This window comes from Neoarius graeffei, chromosome 11, assembly GCF_027579695.1.
Source record: "Neoarius graeffei isolate fNeoGra1 chromosome 11, fNeoGra1.pri, whole genome shotgun sequence".
Classification (NCBI taxonomy): domain Eukaryota; kingdom Metazoa; phylum Chordata; class Actinopteri; order Siluriformes; family Ariidae; genus Neoarius; species Neoarius graeffei.
Window position 1 is genome coordinate 67,821,174 of NC_083579.1, and position 18,131 is coordinate 67,839,304.

At 42.1% G+C, this 18,131-nt stretch overlaps 1 protein-coding gene across 7 annotated transcripts in view; it reads left to right on the forward strand.

Moving 5' to 3' along the window:
• The window catches only part of ttll5 (tubulin tyrosine ligase-like family, member 5), a 231,636-nt gene extending 216,848 nt beyond the window's left edge, over positions 1–14,788 (forward strand). For all 7 annotated transcript variants that reach the window (XM_060934635.1, XM_060934633.1, XM_060934636.1 and 4 more), the window contains 2 exons: positions 1,514–1,596; positions 13,875–14,788. In XM_060934635.1, coding sequence (XP_060790618.1) covers positions 1,514–1,596; positions 13,875–13,927 — 136 coding nt within the window. In that variant the 3' untranslated portion in view covers positions 13,928–14,788. The remainder of the gene's footprint in view (positions 1–1,513; positions 1,597–13,874) is intronic.
• Positions 14,789–18,131: the final 3,343 nt, after the last annotated feature.

Genomic DNA, 18,131 nt, shown 5'->3' on the forward strand with positions numbered 1-18,131 from the left:
GCCATTAGGAGCATGTAATTAGTCAACATCAAATAAGAGCACAAAAAATACTTTGATATTGACATTCCAGTAAACACACCCTTCCACTTTTGAAAATGTGACATTTCAAATTGTTTCCAGATAAACAAGCTGAAGCTATTTTGTTGATTTTTTTTTGTCAGTGAGGAAAGCTGACCTTTTCATTTTAAACTCCTAATGCATTTTATATATATATATATAAAAAAAAAAGTGGCTTGACTGAAGTTAAATACATGTCCACAGTAAAGCTATTATATTTCAGGATGACATAAACCACAAAAAAGATTTGACCAAGGCATGGGAACTCGGGTCCAGGAATGCCTGGCTGCCCGAAACTCACTTGGTAAACACGTCGCAGTGAGTCCACACTGTTCTATGGCAAATGTGCATATTGAGCCCCTTTGACATTTTAGTCCACCTCACACAGGCAGCTTCACATGCCTGAAGAAACAAGGCTGTATTGCCATTCAAAGGGCATAGCCACCTTTTACAAAGGTTAGGTATTTTTTCCATCACTGTTCACTACACGCTATTCGTGTCTCGTGCGTCTCTGAACGATCTCTTTGCTCACTGGGTTGTTTATTTATGAGTCATAAATGGGCAATTCCATGTAAATGTCAACCTCACCATGCAAAAATAAAGCAACATGTAATACATCAAAACCACTCCGGGAGATATCGCCTAGGCCTGTATTTTACAGATGTGAATAAGTTGAACCAATTTGTCACAAGAATTGTTCCCTTCGCCTTAATATGTCAGTCTTTCTTTCTTATAATGTAAAACCCAAGCTAAAATCAACTTTGATCATGTACAATTCTATATTATTTCCACAAGCCACAGAAATGTATGCTAAAATCCACAAAACAGCAAAACAATAGCCATCCTAAATATTATTTAAGAACTTTGATAGTTTTAGCTGATATTTAGAGAGTTTTTCAAAGGGTTATGGTGGTTAAATTGCTGATTTTCTAAACATATGCCATGTCTATTTCAGACGCGTCACATCCATAACGGAATTTCGTCACATCCATAACGCTGACTTTTCCTTCCGAAACTCTGCATGAAATACAAAATATTTTAAACAAAGATTTTTTAATATTCACCTTGGACCCCTCTATCAAATGGATATCTCCATTTCGACATTAGGTTTACAATTTCACAGAGTTTGATAAAAATGTACAGTCACCCAAGAAAAGTGATACTTTTTCTGTCACATCCATAACGCATCTTTTATTGGCATTTTCTGGCATGCCCTAGATGTACTATGGGAATTGTTCTTGTTCTATCACTTCTCCAGTATGGTACAGCTTTAAAATATGCAACACCTGTTTAAATACTGGGAGACAATAAAACATGCACTGGGTCATTTGTTGCCATTTTGAGTTCAAGTGACACGTCCATAACGCTGGAATTGCTCAAATCTGTTACGATTAAGTGACAAGTGTGTCATATTATGAATCTGAAATTCATATTATTTTTCTTTCTCTGTTAACAGACGAGCAACGCATGAGGCTCCATCCAGAAATGGCTCATCCAGTCAACAAAATGCTGTTTATGACACCACGTGTGGAAAAACAAGTGAGCACAGAGACGCACACATCTGTATCTGAAAAAATCCGATCCTTTTTTGTACTTCCAAATTATTCAGCACATTTTTGGAAACCCACATATGAACTTTCATGTAGGTTAATGAACTGAGCATGCAGTGGGAACACGTATCTGTGTTGTCTTAACGGCCGGCGTTGGCAGAGAGTTTTAGAGACCGCATGCCCAGGCAGGTGGCTTCCTCGGCCAGCACCAGAGCCAGCAGCTCGGCATAGTGTCCATTCCAGCACTGATGAACTCTATTTAGCACAGCCTCTTATTTTTATCCAGTACTATGGCAACAGGATATCTTTAGCTTTAAACGAACAGTCTTGGCCTATTTCCACTTGGCCTGCAAGGCTTATGCCGATAACATCAATGAAGTTAATAATACTTAACTTCATGGGCTGCACAGTTCTGAGGGCCTCATTTGTGTTACCCCTTATTTAACACGCGAGACTGAATTCCTACAGATGATGAGGTGTGTTGGTTTTGGGGTCCTCCTGTATTGGGGTCATCTCTAAAGTGCAGCTATCCGACAATAGCTTTTAAACTAGTCGGCTGGAATAAGAACTGAACCTTGATGAACACACTAAATGCACGCATGCATGTTGATTTTACTGGCTTTTTGAGGACCTGATTGTAATTGTTAAGTCAATATAGGTTATGATAATTAAAGGGGTACCAAATATAATATATACAGTTGCTGATGTGACAAAGTAACGTATTCTTAAGTATTCTATCAAATTTATATACTAGAAAACAACAAAATATCTTGGTAATTGTAAATATAATAGTCGGTACGCTAAACGGCACAAGAGTCGCCATTTTTAAAAGACCGTGACGTCAGCCCTACCCACTGCACTAGGAGAGAAGCATGTAATCATGGCGTCGGGCGCATCAAGTGAAAGCGACAGCGCTGTCGAATCATACGAAGAGATCCCGCAAGACACACTGCAAGCAGGCTATGGCTTAGAACGGTACCAGTTTGAACCAGTTTGTGTAGCCGATCACTTACAATTCATCCTACTTTCCGATTCACACGTGCTATTCCCAACCTCAATGAGCCAACACAACTGGGCACATACATACGTCATGAGTGTTACGCAGAGAAAATGAACGTGCATTCTGATTGGATAAAATTAATATCATGGCGGGCTGTTCAAACTGCGGAAATAGTTTGCTCGAGCTACTTTCAAAACACTATAACTTTCCAACCTTAGAACAAAAAACTTTTGTAAGTCTTGAATAAGGTTCGTTAATGTGTGTTTTATTGTTATATTTACTCTATATATTGCCCTCTGTTCCCCTTTAAGTTATTCCACGAAATCGAGTCGTACATATAAGCCATGTACGACGAGATTGAGTGGAGTAACTGTTTTATTCTGTCCACATTCACTGGATTTTGAGAAACAGAACATTTTTATTTATCGAATTTGATTTCAGAAGGTGAGCACCCTTCTTGCGATGGATAGACGGACGGACAGACATCGCCACGACATAATCCCCCTTCGGGCCTTTCGGCCAGCAAGGGATTATGCCGTGGCGATGTCTGTCCATCCGTCCATCCTGGGAAGGGTGCTCACCTTCTGAAATCAATTCCTCTCACAATTTTTGGAGGAATTTCACGAAACTTGACAGGATTCTTTATGTCGGTAATGCGCATATTGCAATTTTGTTCTATTCAGTCGCATTTTACCAGAGTCATGGCAGAGTCGCCAGCGGGGGATATTGTGCTCTCAGAGCACTCTTGTTATTTTTATCTTTTGCAAATTCGATAGATAAAACCTTTATACAAAACGTCCGACAAAATAATTTCCGCTTAGAATGTAAACAAACCGGCGAAATGACAGGAGCAATTTGTGAAAAATGTGATGGTGATGATAATCCTTGAAAGAAAAAAAAACATTCTTACCACCAAATACATTTTGTTGCTTTTTTGTATTTTTTCGGGTTTTGTTTTCAAGTAGTTTTTTTATTTCGCCCTCGGTCGGTTCAGCAACACGCCCCGCCATTTTGTTTTTCTCTACTCACGGTATATGAGCTGATAACCTAGGAGTAGAGTAGCCAATCAGAGCGTACGATTGCTCATATCCAGTGAATATGGATAGAATAATTATTGTTATTGAGTTCTTACAGTTGTTAGCCTATTTTATGAGTCACTTGACTTGAATGGGTTTAATCCAAACACCACTAACTCAAGTTGGCCTATAAGCCAAGTCAAGTCAAGTTTATTTGTATAGCGCTTTTAACAATAAACATTGTCGCAAAGCAGCTTTACAGAATTTGAACGACTTAAAACATGAGCTAATTTTATCCCTAATCTATCCCCAATGAGCAAGCCTGTGGCGACGGTGGCAAGGAAAAACTCCCTCAGACGATATGAGGAAGAAACCTCGAGAGGAACCAGACTCAAAAGGGAACCCATCCTCATCTGGGCAACAACAGACAGCCTGACTATAATATTAACAGTTTTAACATGAAGTCAGTTTCGTTGATGTTATAACTCTTCATTGATGGAAACTTGAGTGCAAAACTGTTCATGATAACTGCAGTCCTAAAGTTAGCAAGACAACTGTAGTCCTCAGCCATAAAAACATTACTGTAAGAGTCCAGAGCGTCCTCCAGGTATAACCCTCAACTGTCCTCATGGGGCCGTCCTTCACAGGAGCGGTGCGATAAAACTCCGACCAGACACAGGGCACCAGGATGGATCAAGCAGGTCCGAGGGGCAGAAGAGGCCAGCATCTCAATCCCAGGACCAACATGTAACTCAGAGGGACAGATTGGGGGGGGGAGAGAGAGAGAGAGAGAAAGAAAACACATGTTGTTAGGTCTGCCCTAAAAATGACAAGTATTAAATCTGTGTGGTAGGCTCGCAGAGACGAGTCTCTTTACATCAGGCATAACACACAACAATGGCATGTTAATATGGTAAAAAATGTATCATGACCTGTTCTGGCTGGATGCTTGATTGGGTGATGGGAGCACACTCCTCAGCAATGATGAGATGCAGATGGGACCCTTAGGGCTGGCCAAGACAATTCAGTTACATTGGACATAAGCGTGTCCAATGTCAACTTGGACTTGACGTCTTCCGTCGGTGGAAAGTTCAGGAGTTCTAACCCTTTACTGTAGATAATTCCTGTTAAACCTAACCCCGGGTTCATTCCTTATCACATTAACAAAGGCATCGTGACTGACCATCTTGGATTTGCTTCATACTTTATGTAAATAATGGCATTGTACCCAACAACTAGTATGCAGTATGTTGTGTCTTCTTTAGTTTCTGAGATATTTAGGCTTTAAAAAGGGGGTCATGGCCCTAATAAATGAGCGATGCTAATAAAGATCGCAAAATTCCGTAAGTCAATACTTTTAAACAATTCATGCGAGATGCTTGAAAATTTCAGAGGTTGTTAAATGTTTTTAACAATACTTAAATACTTGGCCGACAGTTACATATTGCAGCGCGCATCAAATTTAAGACATTGGTGTTAGCTTACCAGACTCTCAAGGAGTTAGGGCCAGCATACCTCCAGAGTCTGATCCGCCCCTACACACCAGCCAGATCCCTACGCCCTAGCCCCTCCTCTTCTCCGCTCCTGCCCAGCCCGCTCAAGACTACTGTCTGTCCTGGCTCCCCATTGGTGGAATGACCTTCCCATCGAGGTCAGAACTGCCGACTTTCTGACCACCTTCAAGCGCAGACTGAAAACTCACCTCTTCAGGCTGTACCTCTCCCCTTCTTCCCTGCCCACTGTGTAACTGCGTTTCGGTCTAGAAAGATAACATATAGCGTGGATTTAGCCGAGGGTTAGCCGTTTTGAGTTCTCTATTTAGTTGTACTTTATATGGTTGGTTTGTTTCCTTGGCTGTTTGAGTATTGGTATTTCAACAGAATATTACACTCTGTATTGTTGTCACTTGTTCAGTTGGCACAAGAACTTTCTTGTTGAGAAGTTCATCACTTTGTGTACCTGACTTTTGCACTTGTATATCGCTCTGGATAAGAGCGTCTGCTAAATGGCATGTAATGTAATATTGGCCAAGTTATGGCTTGCTGAAATTTGTATATAAAAAATTATTTGTGCTTTGGTGTAAACTATCTTCAAACTGAGCCATACTGAGCACATCAGTAAATTTATTTTATATATATATATATTAGTGCTGTCAAGCGATTAAAATATTTAATCACGATTAATGTCGCGACTGTCATAGTTAACTCGCGATTAATCGCAATTTAATCGCACATTTTTGTCACATGAAAAACCATTGTAATTCTCTTATCAGCATAAAAAAGTGAATGGGCTTGCTTACTGTTCGAACTACGGGGGTACACGGGGGATCCGAGATCCCCTGAAACAGACATGAGATCCCTTGAAAACATGATTTGGGAAATGTTGGGGGGTCTCTAAAATATTGACAAAATGATGTTTATTATAGCTTTATTATATTATATTTATGATAGCAATCGTGTGTAACGGGAAGCATTTGCATATCCGAAGTGAGCGCGCGATGGAGATCCGCGCTCTGAGACAAGCGCAAGCACACACACACACACACACACACACACCAAGGGAAAAAAAGGGACCCCCCGAAAATATCGGCATAGTTCGAACACTGGTTGTACCAATGTTTTTGTTTTTTTTTTATTGCAGACCATAACACGTCTTGTCACAGCCACTGCAAAGTCGGGCTGGAGCCGCCGATGGGAAAACGAAACCTAAGCCGAGCACCGTGGCTCTTCGGGGGAGGGCAGAGGACTCTGGCTGTGCGGGGCGTGGCATTACAGTCTAGCTGCTATCGTTTTTCTAAGCAAAGTCTCTGTTCCAAGTTCCTGGCAGTTTCAAAAGCTTATGAAAAACCTACATCATGTCACAGAGCGTTAATCTCGCGATAAAAAAATTATCACCGTTAAAATTGAGTCAAGTTAACGCGTTAATAACGTGACATTTTTGACAGCACTAATATATATATTGCTCATTTTATAGTACTTTCTGAGCAACTAAGTGCATGTCTGAAAGTAATCCAAATGTCTAATTTATGAGGCATTAAAAATGGGGGGGGGAATCATGCATATATTTTAAGTGCATATTGGCCATGTATCACAAAGTCTACCATAAAAACAATCAAACCACTGGAAAGAGCGCGTGCGAATTAGTAAATGCACAAAATATGAAGTTGGTAGCTTGACCAAACAATATTTATTAAGGTATCAAACATGTTTTTTACGGTTTGGGGTGTTTGTTTTCTTTCTTGGTTGCCATGGCTTTTGTTTACTTACCCATGCGCTGTTTTGTTTATGTAGCCATGTGCTTCAGTTCCTTCTCTCTCTCTCTCTCTCTCTCTGCCCCTCACCTTATTCTGTTTAGGAAGCAAATCCAAGGTTGTCAGTCAGGAAAATTTTCTGACATCTGTTGATTTTGACATGGAAATACCCCAACTGTAACCAGAAGGAAATATTTATACCCCCGCTCCAAGGGGGTGATACTGGTTTATCTCTGTCTGTCCGTCCGTCCGAAGCACCCTTTTTCTCAGCAAATTCAAATCATAGCCACTTGGTACCAAACTTCAGCTTGGGGTTCTATACCGTGTGTACCATTTTCAGGTTTGTCGCACATCGACTTCCTGTTTACCGACTGAATGTATTTACAAAACATATGGCGTGGATTTACAAAATTTTCGTAGCACTTTTCTCAGCAGCTACAAATCACACCTGCTTGATATTTGGTATCGAGCTTCAGCTTGGGGTTCTATACCGTGTATACCGTTTTCAGGTCTGTCGCACATCGACTTCCTGTTTACCGACTGAATGTATTTACGAAACCTATAGCGTGGATTTTGACGCTGTTTCAAGAAGCAAAATGCTTTTTCAAAATGACAGTGTACCAGGATGCTATTTGAAACCCCTGGGGAGAGACACTGCTCTTGTTTGAGGGTTAATTATTTGTTGAAGTCAACATTCATAATAAGTGTCCTATTTCTTCGATCGCTTGCATTCTGATATAAGCGGGAGCGGGGGGGATACGTAAGCGAGCAGCAGCTCACAGTTGATCTTGTTTTTTGTGGGAAGACATCTGATTTCTGATCGTATGAGTGGTTTAAAATGTTCTCTAGCTAACCAAGAACAAGAAGTTATTTATTCCACGTACTATTAAGCACAGACTTGCACACGGTGAAATGTTTCCTCTGTGTTTATCCCATCTGAAGCAGTGAATACACACATGCACACACAAGTGAGCAATTGGCGCACGTGCACATACCCAGAGCAGTGGGCAGCTATGCGACAGCACCCAGGGAGCAGCTGGGGGTTAGGTGCCTTGCTCAAGGGCACTTCAGCACAACATCAGGCCAAGGCTGTCCCATGTTAACCTAACCTGCATGTCTTTGGACTGTGGGGGAAACCGGAGCACCCGGAGGAAACCCACGCGGACACAGGGAGAACATGCAAACTCCGCACAGAAAGACCCCCGTTGGCTGCTGGGCTCGAACCCAGAACCTTCTTGCTGTGAGGCGACAGTGCTAACCACTACACCACCGTGCTGCTGATATTGTCATTTGTGTAAATAATACACTAGCCTGGACCAAAATGTCTACTTGCGACCAAAATACATTAATTTAAGCTGCGTGTGGTAGCACATCAGTCCAACATCTCCCACAGGTGTTCTAGATCTGGTGACTGTAAAGGCTGTAGCATATATCGGGGTTGTCCAGCGCTCTGTGCGGTGGTGCTTCTGTGCTTGGTGCGGCATTCCAAGTGATGTTGCCCGGCAGTGTCGCAGCGGCTGTGCGGGCAGTGTGGGATTTATCTGCGTGTGCCTTTTGGTGGGACTGTGCGTAGCTATGCCATTGGAATTACATCCTGACCCTCTTTTGGTGGACTCTTTTTTTTTTTTTTTTTCCTCCCTCCTTTCCCTAATTGTAAAGTGACCTTGCGTGTGGGAAAGGCGCTATATAATTTTATTATTATTATTATTATTATTATTATTATTACCTCACCCAGGATGGAGTCCACCAGGGGGCGAGGTATTTTTTTTGGTGAGGTTTCTTTGTTTTTTTTTGTTCATGATATTACGGGAAAACAGCTGGACCAATCTTCATGAAACTTTCAGGATAGATGGGCATTGGTCTCAAATGGCCCTTTTCCACTACCCTTTTTCAGCTCACTTCAGCCTGACACGGCTCGCGTTTCGACTACCTCAGAGCAGCACGACTCAGCTTGCTTCAGCCCTACTCAGCACCCAAAACTCGCACAGTTTTGGAGTAGGGCTGAAGCAAGCCAAACCAAGCCGAGTGGGGCTAGGGGCGTGAGGAGACACTCCCCTGTGCACTGATTGGTGAGGAGGAGTGTCCTCACATGCCCACACACGCCCCGCAAGCACGCTGGGATCTGTAAACACCGTAAACCTGGAAGAAGAAGAATTATGAATTACGAGAATTTCTGAAGCCTTATGCGCCTCGCCTCATCTATACGCTCTTGCCAGTATCTGTTCGCGTTGTCGGTGACAACAAGCCACAGCACCAAGACCAGCAACACTAACGACTCCATGTCCTCCATGTTTATTGTTTACTATCCGGGTCGTGAGACTACCGCTTAAAAGGTCACTGATGTCACTGTTTGCGCCGCCTAACGACATCACGTGACGTCCACCCACTTTCGCTAACTCCACCCAATGTGTCCACCCACTTCCAGCCAGCACGGTTCAGCGTGGTTATAGTCGAAATGCAACTCCAACAGCCCCACTCAGCCGCGTTGGTAGTGGAAAAGCGGCAAAATAGAACCTCAAATTTTGGGGGTCATCTGGTCAAGGTCAAGGTTTTTGTGGCTACTGCTTCATATAGAGGCGGTAGCCACCATGTTATCGTGGTGTAAGAAAAAAGAAAGCACAACTTTATTCATCACACACTTGTGAAATTTCCTCTCTGCGTTTAACCCATCTGAAGCAGTGAACACACACGTGAGCAATGAGCACACACACACACCCAGAGCAGTGGGCAGCCATGCTAACAGCGCCCGGGGAGCAGTTGGGAGCCAGGTGCCTCGCCCAAGGGCACCTCAGCCCAAGGCCGTCCCATATTAACCTAGCCTGCATGTCTTTGGACTGTGGGGGAAACTGGAGCACCCGGAGGAAACCCACGCAGACACGGGGAGAACATGCAAACTCCACACAGAAAGACCCTCGCCGGCCGCTGGGCTCGAATGCAGAACCTTCTTGCTGTGAGGCGACAGTGCTAACCACTACACCACCGTGCCACCCAGAGCATAGCAATCACGCAGTACGGTGTGTTCTGATTGGCTGAGAGCAGCTCAGAATCAGAACCATGTTTATTGGCCAAGTATGTTCGCACACAAGGTCAAAATCCTTTTTTCACAATATCTTCCTTCATAATCATCATAAGTGCTCCCGGGTGAGGTTTGTTTTGACTGGCAACACTTATTATATGTAATCATTTTCTTACTGATCAAACCATTCAGTGAGCCCTTGTGTCCTGTAGATGGGGTCACACTCATCCTGGAAGGAACCACTCCCATCAGGATAGACATGCTTCATCAGGGGATGAAGGTGATCAGTCAGGAGAAGTTTGCATTGATTGAGGGGTCTTGCCATGCCATCGACATCTCCAGCAGTGAAACGGAGCCATCTGTTTTCCTTTGGTTTATCCATTCTCAGCTGTTAATTGTTGATATCTTCAGTAGACATAACTTGTATTTTATCTCTTGGATTATATTGTATATTTTTGCTTAATTGTAGGTTAAAGGGGCACCAAATATAATATATACAGTTGCTGATGTGACAAAGTAACGTATTCTTAAGTATTCTATCAAATTTATATACTAGAAAACAACGAAATATCTTGGTAATTGTAAATATAATACTTTATACGCTAAACCGCACAAGAGTCGCCATTTTTAAAAGACCGTGACGTCAGCGCTACCCACTGCACTAGCGGAACTCTCCGAAATAGAGGAGATAAGCGTGTAATCATGGCGTCGGGTGCATCAAGTGAAAGCGACAGCTCTGTCGAATCATACGAAGAGATCCCGCAAGACACACTGCAAGCAGGCTATGGCTTAGAAGGGTACCAGTTTGAACCTAGGAGAGGTACTCTCGACTCCGGTGACGAAATAAGAGAAGAAAGCTCGGATGACGGCGAGGATGAGACTGATGCTGACCATGGGCATGGCGAGCGTGGGGCAGAGCGTCTGCGTGCAGGTGACACGGCGTGGTGCTCGTGCGGAAAATGTAACGTGGAGTTGCTCACGAGTCCAGCAGAATTTATTTGCTGCAATGAGATAGGCGCCACCCGTGGACTTGCGAAATCGTCGCAAGAGGCAGAAGCAGGTATTTCACACGTGCCTCAATGAGCCAACACAACTGGGCACATACATACGTCATGAGTGTTACGCAGAGAAAACGAACGTGCATTCTGATTGGATAAAATCAATATCATGGCGGGCTGTTCAAACTGCGGAAATAGTTTGCTCGAGCTACTTTCAAAACACTATAACTTTCCAACCTTAGAACAAAAAACTTTTGTAAGTCTTGAATAAGGTTCGTTAATGTGTGTTTTATTGTTATATTTACTCTATATATTGCCCTCTGTTCCCCTTTAAAGTGTTGGGTAATTTTGACAGTTTTCTTTGTTTTGTGATGTGCATGGTAAGGACTGATGACTTTAATGGATTATTGATTTATTGCCATGGTTTCACTGAAAACGGCAGGCTAGTGTGTTATCCACACGCATGACGGTAGCCGCTTTCCTTACTTTACGAGCATTTTTACTGCGTTTAAATCTGTCTACTCACGTAAATACACTTATTATCTGCAATTATCAACCACAAAACAGACTGCCACATTGCTCCTGGCTTTTGAAATTGCTACAGCGTAATTGCGCTGTTATAGATTATTATGAAGCTTGATGTCCATTGATGCTCAGGTCTTTGTACGTGCTGTACTCTGCTCCAACTGCCAATTTTGATATATAGTTAGGGCAATACTGTAATGGAATGAACTGACATTTAAGATAATGTTTTACGAGGGGAATGTGTAGACATCGATCTTTTTTTTGTCGTCAAAAAGGTTTCTTGTTTCAACATTATTGCACGTAGTTTTGTGCCTGCTGGAGCCCATGAGTTTGTCGTCTTCTGCACCATGCTGAATGTAAACACACACACACACACACACACACAACACTCTTGCGCACGCTTGCACTCGTCTTCTTAGAGTTGCACAACTCTTTCCACCTTGGAGCCTGAGAAACGGTCTGGAGGAACTGTTGATTTTATTGCAGTAACAGTGAAATTAAGTAGGTTAAGCTGCTGCTGCACATCTGTTTGTCTGATCAGAACTGTCCGTAAAAAGGCATTTATACAGTACGTGTCTCACACTCACACTCAGCTTCTTAGAACTGAGGGGAAAAACCCTCAGAAAATGACTAATTTTGCATAAGCAAAAAATGAACAGTGGATAGTCATTTCCTTCTTTTTTTTTTTTTGTCCTTTTTTTTTTTCTTTTTCTTCAGAGTGGTTCACCAGATGTCGTATAAACTCATTGGGAGCTGCTTCTGAATTTCATGAATGCATTTTCCATTGTATCTGGAAAGGGATTTGGGAGGTGCATGGCACCTAACTCATAATGTGAGGAAAGCGGGAAGAGATAAAAGCGTAGAGGGGGAAACACAAAGTAAAGTGCAGCCATGCGTTGTGTTGCCGTGATGGTTTTGGTGTGAGAAGGGCCCTGTGTGTCTTTGTGCTAAGATAAGCGAGCTGCTCTGATTGAGTGTGACAGGGAGTTAGAGCTCATCTATGCAGGCGGCATTCTTGGTGATCAGCCGTCAGTGTGCATCCGTCACTTTTTCTGCCCGACGCTCGATCTTTTTGACGCTTTATCTCCATCCTGTTCACACCACTTTATAGTTCTCCCTTGTACTCTCTTCTCATTAGGCCTACCATTAGCACTCGCTCACATTTCTCCATGCTTATTTGAAGGCTCATTCCTGCTTTATTGCTGTTTGCTGATAAAACAGATGCCCAGAGTACTCCCTGTCTTCGAAGCACATGCAGTCTAATAGTCTGGCAACTTAAAAGAACCACGATGATGATGATTAGGTAATTGTTGGTTGCGTAAAAAAAAATAAAAATGCGTCAATCAAAATATTTCACTGGCATTTGTCTTTTGTAATTTTATGCTGTAGCATTCTGCAACAGCATAAACCAGGAGATGTTGCTTTAATCAGTGATTTGGGGCAGAATAACACTTTTTGAAGGGTGTGGAATTTTTAACAGTACTACGCCTACATTTACCAGAAAGTTTACACATGGTGTGCCTAGACCTGTAACCTAGGCCAGATTCCAATGAGAACTTTCACCATTTGCCCCTTGAAAAATTTAAATCAAACAAAGAGCCGACCAATTAGACTTTTCTTTCAACCTTTTGCTCGGTTTTGGCAGTGGTGTGTAATACAGTTCCAAACCAGAAACCACATAGGGCCTCATTTTCTCTGCGCTTCGGTATTTGTTTTTTTTTTTTTTTTCCCTCTCCCCCACCCCCTTTTTCTTGTTCATTTGGCATCGGCTTCATTTTGTTTGCTATCTGTTTAATCACAGAACTCTGTATGAATGCAAATAATTTTATGAGAGGTATATCAAGGAGGAATATACGATTTAAAAAAAAAAAAAAAAAAGGAACTCTGCTCCCGTTCTTTCTTATATCCCCCACCCCACCTCTCTTCTTGCTGAGCTTGGAAAAGCTGCTTCCAGGAGTCATGTCACTGGATTGGAAGTTGGGTCTGATGTTTTCGTTCTCCTGCGCCGTAAGGCCTAACGTTGTAAAAGAGCACCAAAATAAACAGAGTCTGTGGAGAGGGAATGAAAGAGAATACTGTTTGGGAGCACAAACACAGCAGCTCCGACTGCACTCGGAATTTCTTTTCTCCTGTAAGACTGGCTCGAGGCCAGGCGATAGACCAAAGAGTGAGAAGGACACAGGGGCAGGACAGCTCCAGCTTCTGCTGCTGCTCTGAGCTTACATAACCCCATGTACTGAAGCAAAACCTCTACTGTAACCCCGGGATCTGTTAATGAACAGGAAGGAAGAAAGCAATATCAGCATTCATGTCCTGTTTGTTTGTTTGTTTGTTTGTTTTCTTTTAAATTGTGTTGCTAATTCTTTTAACTATGAAAGTGCTTCTGAATATCCACGAATGCTTTAGAAACTACAGTTTAATCAGACGGTTATCTGTTCTGTTCTTTTCTTTTCTTTTCTCAGGTCTGTCGGTTTACAGCAAATTGTTCCACACTCACAGGTCCAGACCGAGATGACTGAGCGAAGGCTGGTTCATCGATTACCTGCGTGGTGTTGGATCTCTTCACAGGAGCAATTTTTTTTTTTTTTTTTTATAATTAAGACTCAAGCGTCAGTATGGTTTACCATGATGGAGTAGAAAATTCTGTTCAGTGAATAGTTTGGCTAAAATGCCCATAATTCTACACTTCTCTACCAGTGCGGTGAATCATTCGAGGTGTATAGTGTACGAAACTTGCTTTTTCAGTTTTTCCACTTGAGCTACAAGGCTAATATGGATAATAAACAAGGGGAGCTTATACTTGCAAGCCTCCATCGCATAATTGCCTCAAACCAGTTGTTATATGATCCCAAATAGACTTGCTGCTGTGGTTTCTGACCGTGCGACACGCTGTTAGCTATTGGAACAAAAACCGTAGTGGCAGCCATCTTAAATTCTTCATCAGTTTGGTATTACACCGCACAAGCATCATATTTAGGTCGAAGGTGTAAAGGTGAAATTGTATATGTAAAGTGTCTTGGATGACAATTTGCTCATTTGTATATTTAATTCCTTTAAATAATTTATTTTTTTAATTATAAACCGTTAAGGAAACTGTTTACGTACACGTTTGTATTATTGAGACAAACCATGTCTGTCTTCGTAAGCAAGCCATTTGCGCGCTATTGGTTATACTGGTAGCTTTAAACTCTCCTGATTTGTTAGCCACATGAGCCTTATAGCTCTAACACAACACCAAAGGAAACTAAACTTGGAGGATTTTTTTTTTGTAAGTTTTTGGTCAGACTATTCCTTTAAACAAAACGTAACCTCTCCATCCATTCCTCTTTGCCTCTTCACTGTGCAGCTAGCATACAATAAACATTTTTATATCCTCTGCTAGCTAATCTTGTTTTACCGTTATCGTGCGTCATGTCCCGGCCCCCACGCTAGACAAGAATCATATCTTTCCTTGTGGTGGAGGAACAGCTGACAAATGCTGCTACCCCCGAAACTGTGTTTGACATAAAACTGACCATACAGTGGTGCTTGAAAGTTTGTGAACCCTTTAGAATTTTCTATATTTCTGCATAAATATGACCTAAAACATCATCAGATTTTCACACAAGTCCTAAAAGTAGATAAAGAGAACCCAGTTAAACAAATGAGACAAAAATATTATACTTGGTCATTTATTTATTGAGGAAAATGATCCAATATTACATATCTGTGAATGGCAAAAGTATGTGAACCTTTGCTTTCAGTATCTGGTGTGACCCCCTTGTGCAGCAATAACTGCAACTAAACGTTTGCGGTAACTGTTGATCAGTGCTGCACACCAGCTTGGAGGAATTTTAGCCCATTCCTCCGTACAGAACAGCTTCAACTCTGGGATGTTGGTAGGTTTCCTCACATGAACTGCTCGCTTCAGGTCCTTCCACAACATTTCGATTGGATTAAGGTCAGGACTTTGACTTGGCCATTCCAAAACATTAACTTTATTCTTCTTTAACCATTCTTTGGTAGAACGACTTGTGTGCTTAGGATCGTTGTCTTGCTGCATGACCCACCTTCTCTTGAGATTCAGTTCATGGACAGATGTCCTGACATCTTCCTTTAGAATTCGCTGGTATAATTCAGAATTCATTGTTCCATCAATGATGGCAAGCTGTCCTGGCCCAGATGCAGCAAAACAGGCCCAAACCGTGATACTACCACCACCATGTTTAACAGATGGGATAAGGTTCTTATGCTGGAATGCAGTGTTTTCCTTTCTCCAAACATAACGCTTCTCATTTAAACCAAAAAGTTCTATTTTGGCTCATCCGTCCACAAAACATTTTTCCAATAGCCTTCTGGCTTGTCCACGTGATCTTTAGCAAACTGTAGACAAGCAGCAATGTTCTTTTTGGAGAGCAGTGGCTTTCTCCTTACAACCCTGCCATGCACACCATTGTTGTTCAGTGTTCTCCTGATGATGGACTCATGAACATTAACATTAGCCAATGTGAGAGAGGCCTTCAGTTGCTTAGAAGTTACCCTGGGGTCCTTTGTGACCTCGCCGACTATTACACGCCTTGCTCTTGGAGTGATCTTTGTTGGTCGACCACTCCTGGGGAGGGTAACAATGGTCTTGAATTTCCTCCATTTGTACACAGTCTGTCTGACTGTGGATTGGTGGAGTCCAAACTCTTTACAGATGGTTTTGTAACCTTTTCCAGCCTGATGAGCATCAACAACGCTTTTTCTGAGGTCCTCAGAAATCTTTTGTTTGTGCCATGATACATTTCCACAAACATGTGTTGTGAAGGTCAGACTTTGATAGATCCCTGTTCTTTAAATAAAACAGGGTGCCCACTCACACCTGATTGTCATCCCATTGATTGAAAACACCTGACTCTAATTTCACCTTCAAATTAACTGCTCATCCTAGAGGTTCACATACTTTTGCCACTCACAGATATGTAATATTGGATCATTTTCCTCAATAAATAAATGACCAAGTATAATATTTTCATCTCATTTGTTTAACTGGGTTCTCTTTATCTACTTTTAGGACTTGTGTGAAAATCTGATGATGTTTTAGGTCATATTTATGCAGAAATATAGAAAATTCTAAAGGGTTCACAAACTTTCAAGCACCACTGTGTGTGTGTGTGTGTGTGTGTGTCTATATATATATATATATATATATATATATATATATATATATATATATATTGAAATTTTTTTTTTTTGGAGAGCATGTGGCTCTGAAGATAGCATGCTGTGTAAGAAATCCCTGGCTTTGACATGTGCGCAGATCTGTTCCATGGCCCAAGATTTTCCGGTGGCCTTCAGTTCCTCCCCGTCCTACTGCTGCAGTTGTCCAGCTCCGTTCTCACCCTGCAACTGCTGCCATCAAAAGACTGTGTGAATAGACAGGCAACAGCAGCTGCTAACTCTACCCAGTCTCTCAGCCTGAGCACTATTACACAGCAGCTTCCTTACACACACCCTCAGACGTAGATCTTCAGTCGACTTCAGCATTCACTTTCAGGATTAGATGACCCGTGGCCTGTGATTGCAAGATCGCACTTGAAAAAGTGACACCAAAAGAATCTGATCGTCTTAGGTATGATGTATGCATTAAGGAATAAACCACAATGGAGTGTGTGATGATGCCTCCACAATTGTTTTATTCCTCCTTTACTACAGCTAATGATTTTTTTTTTTAATTAACGAACAAAATGTGCTTTTTAACTTTTTTTTCAATAGTTACATTCAGAGGTGGACAAAGTACCCAACTCCATTACTTAAATCAAAGTACAGATCCCACTGGTCAAATGTTACTCCGATACAAGTGAAAGGTGTCCAGTCAAATTTTTACTTAAGTTAAAGTACTGAATCACTTACTTTTAAAAATCTCATCTCATTATCTCTAGCCGCTTTATCCTGTTCTACAGGGTCGCAGACAAGCTGGAGCCTATCCCAGCTGACTATGGGTGAAAGGCGGGGTACACCCTGGACAAGTCGCCAGGTCATCACAGGGCTGACACATAGACACAGACAACCATTCACACTCACACTCACACCTACGGTCAATTTAGAGTCGCCAGTTAACCTAACCTGCATGTCTTTGGACTGTGGGGGAAACCGGAGCACCCGGAGGAAACCCACGCGGACACGGGGAGAACATGCAAACTCCGCACAGAAAGGCCCTCGCCAGCCACGGGGCTCGAACCCGGACCTTCTTGCTGTGAGGCGACAGCGCTAACCACTACACCACCGTGCCGCCCACTTTTAAAAATACTTAAGTATTAAAAGTACATTTTCTGTCAACGCATGGTTGTGTTATTGCAACAACGCTTACAAAACCTAACGCCGTTACCAAAGACAGAAATGTGAATTCACAAAATGAACGCATGCCGTGCCATCATGGTGGTTTAACGTTAAGCTAGCTAGTCAGTGAAACTCCACCTGACGTGCTAGCAAACTCTTTTCAAACTCAAAATCATATTGGGTAGCTAACGCTCCTAGAAAAGAAAGTTTTCTCCATTCTGTGTATTTGACAAGATTATGCTAAACATATTTCTGAAAGGACTTCAGATAAGTTAATGTTATTCATGTTAGCGTAACTCTGCTTTTACATGCTAACTCGCTATGTGTTAACGTTAGCCGTGGACAAGGCTACGGCAACTTGGCGGGCAAATCCATAGAAAGTCATTTGACTAACCAGACTGCATAGCTGTTGCAACATT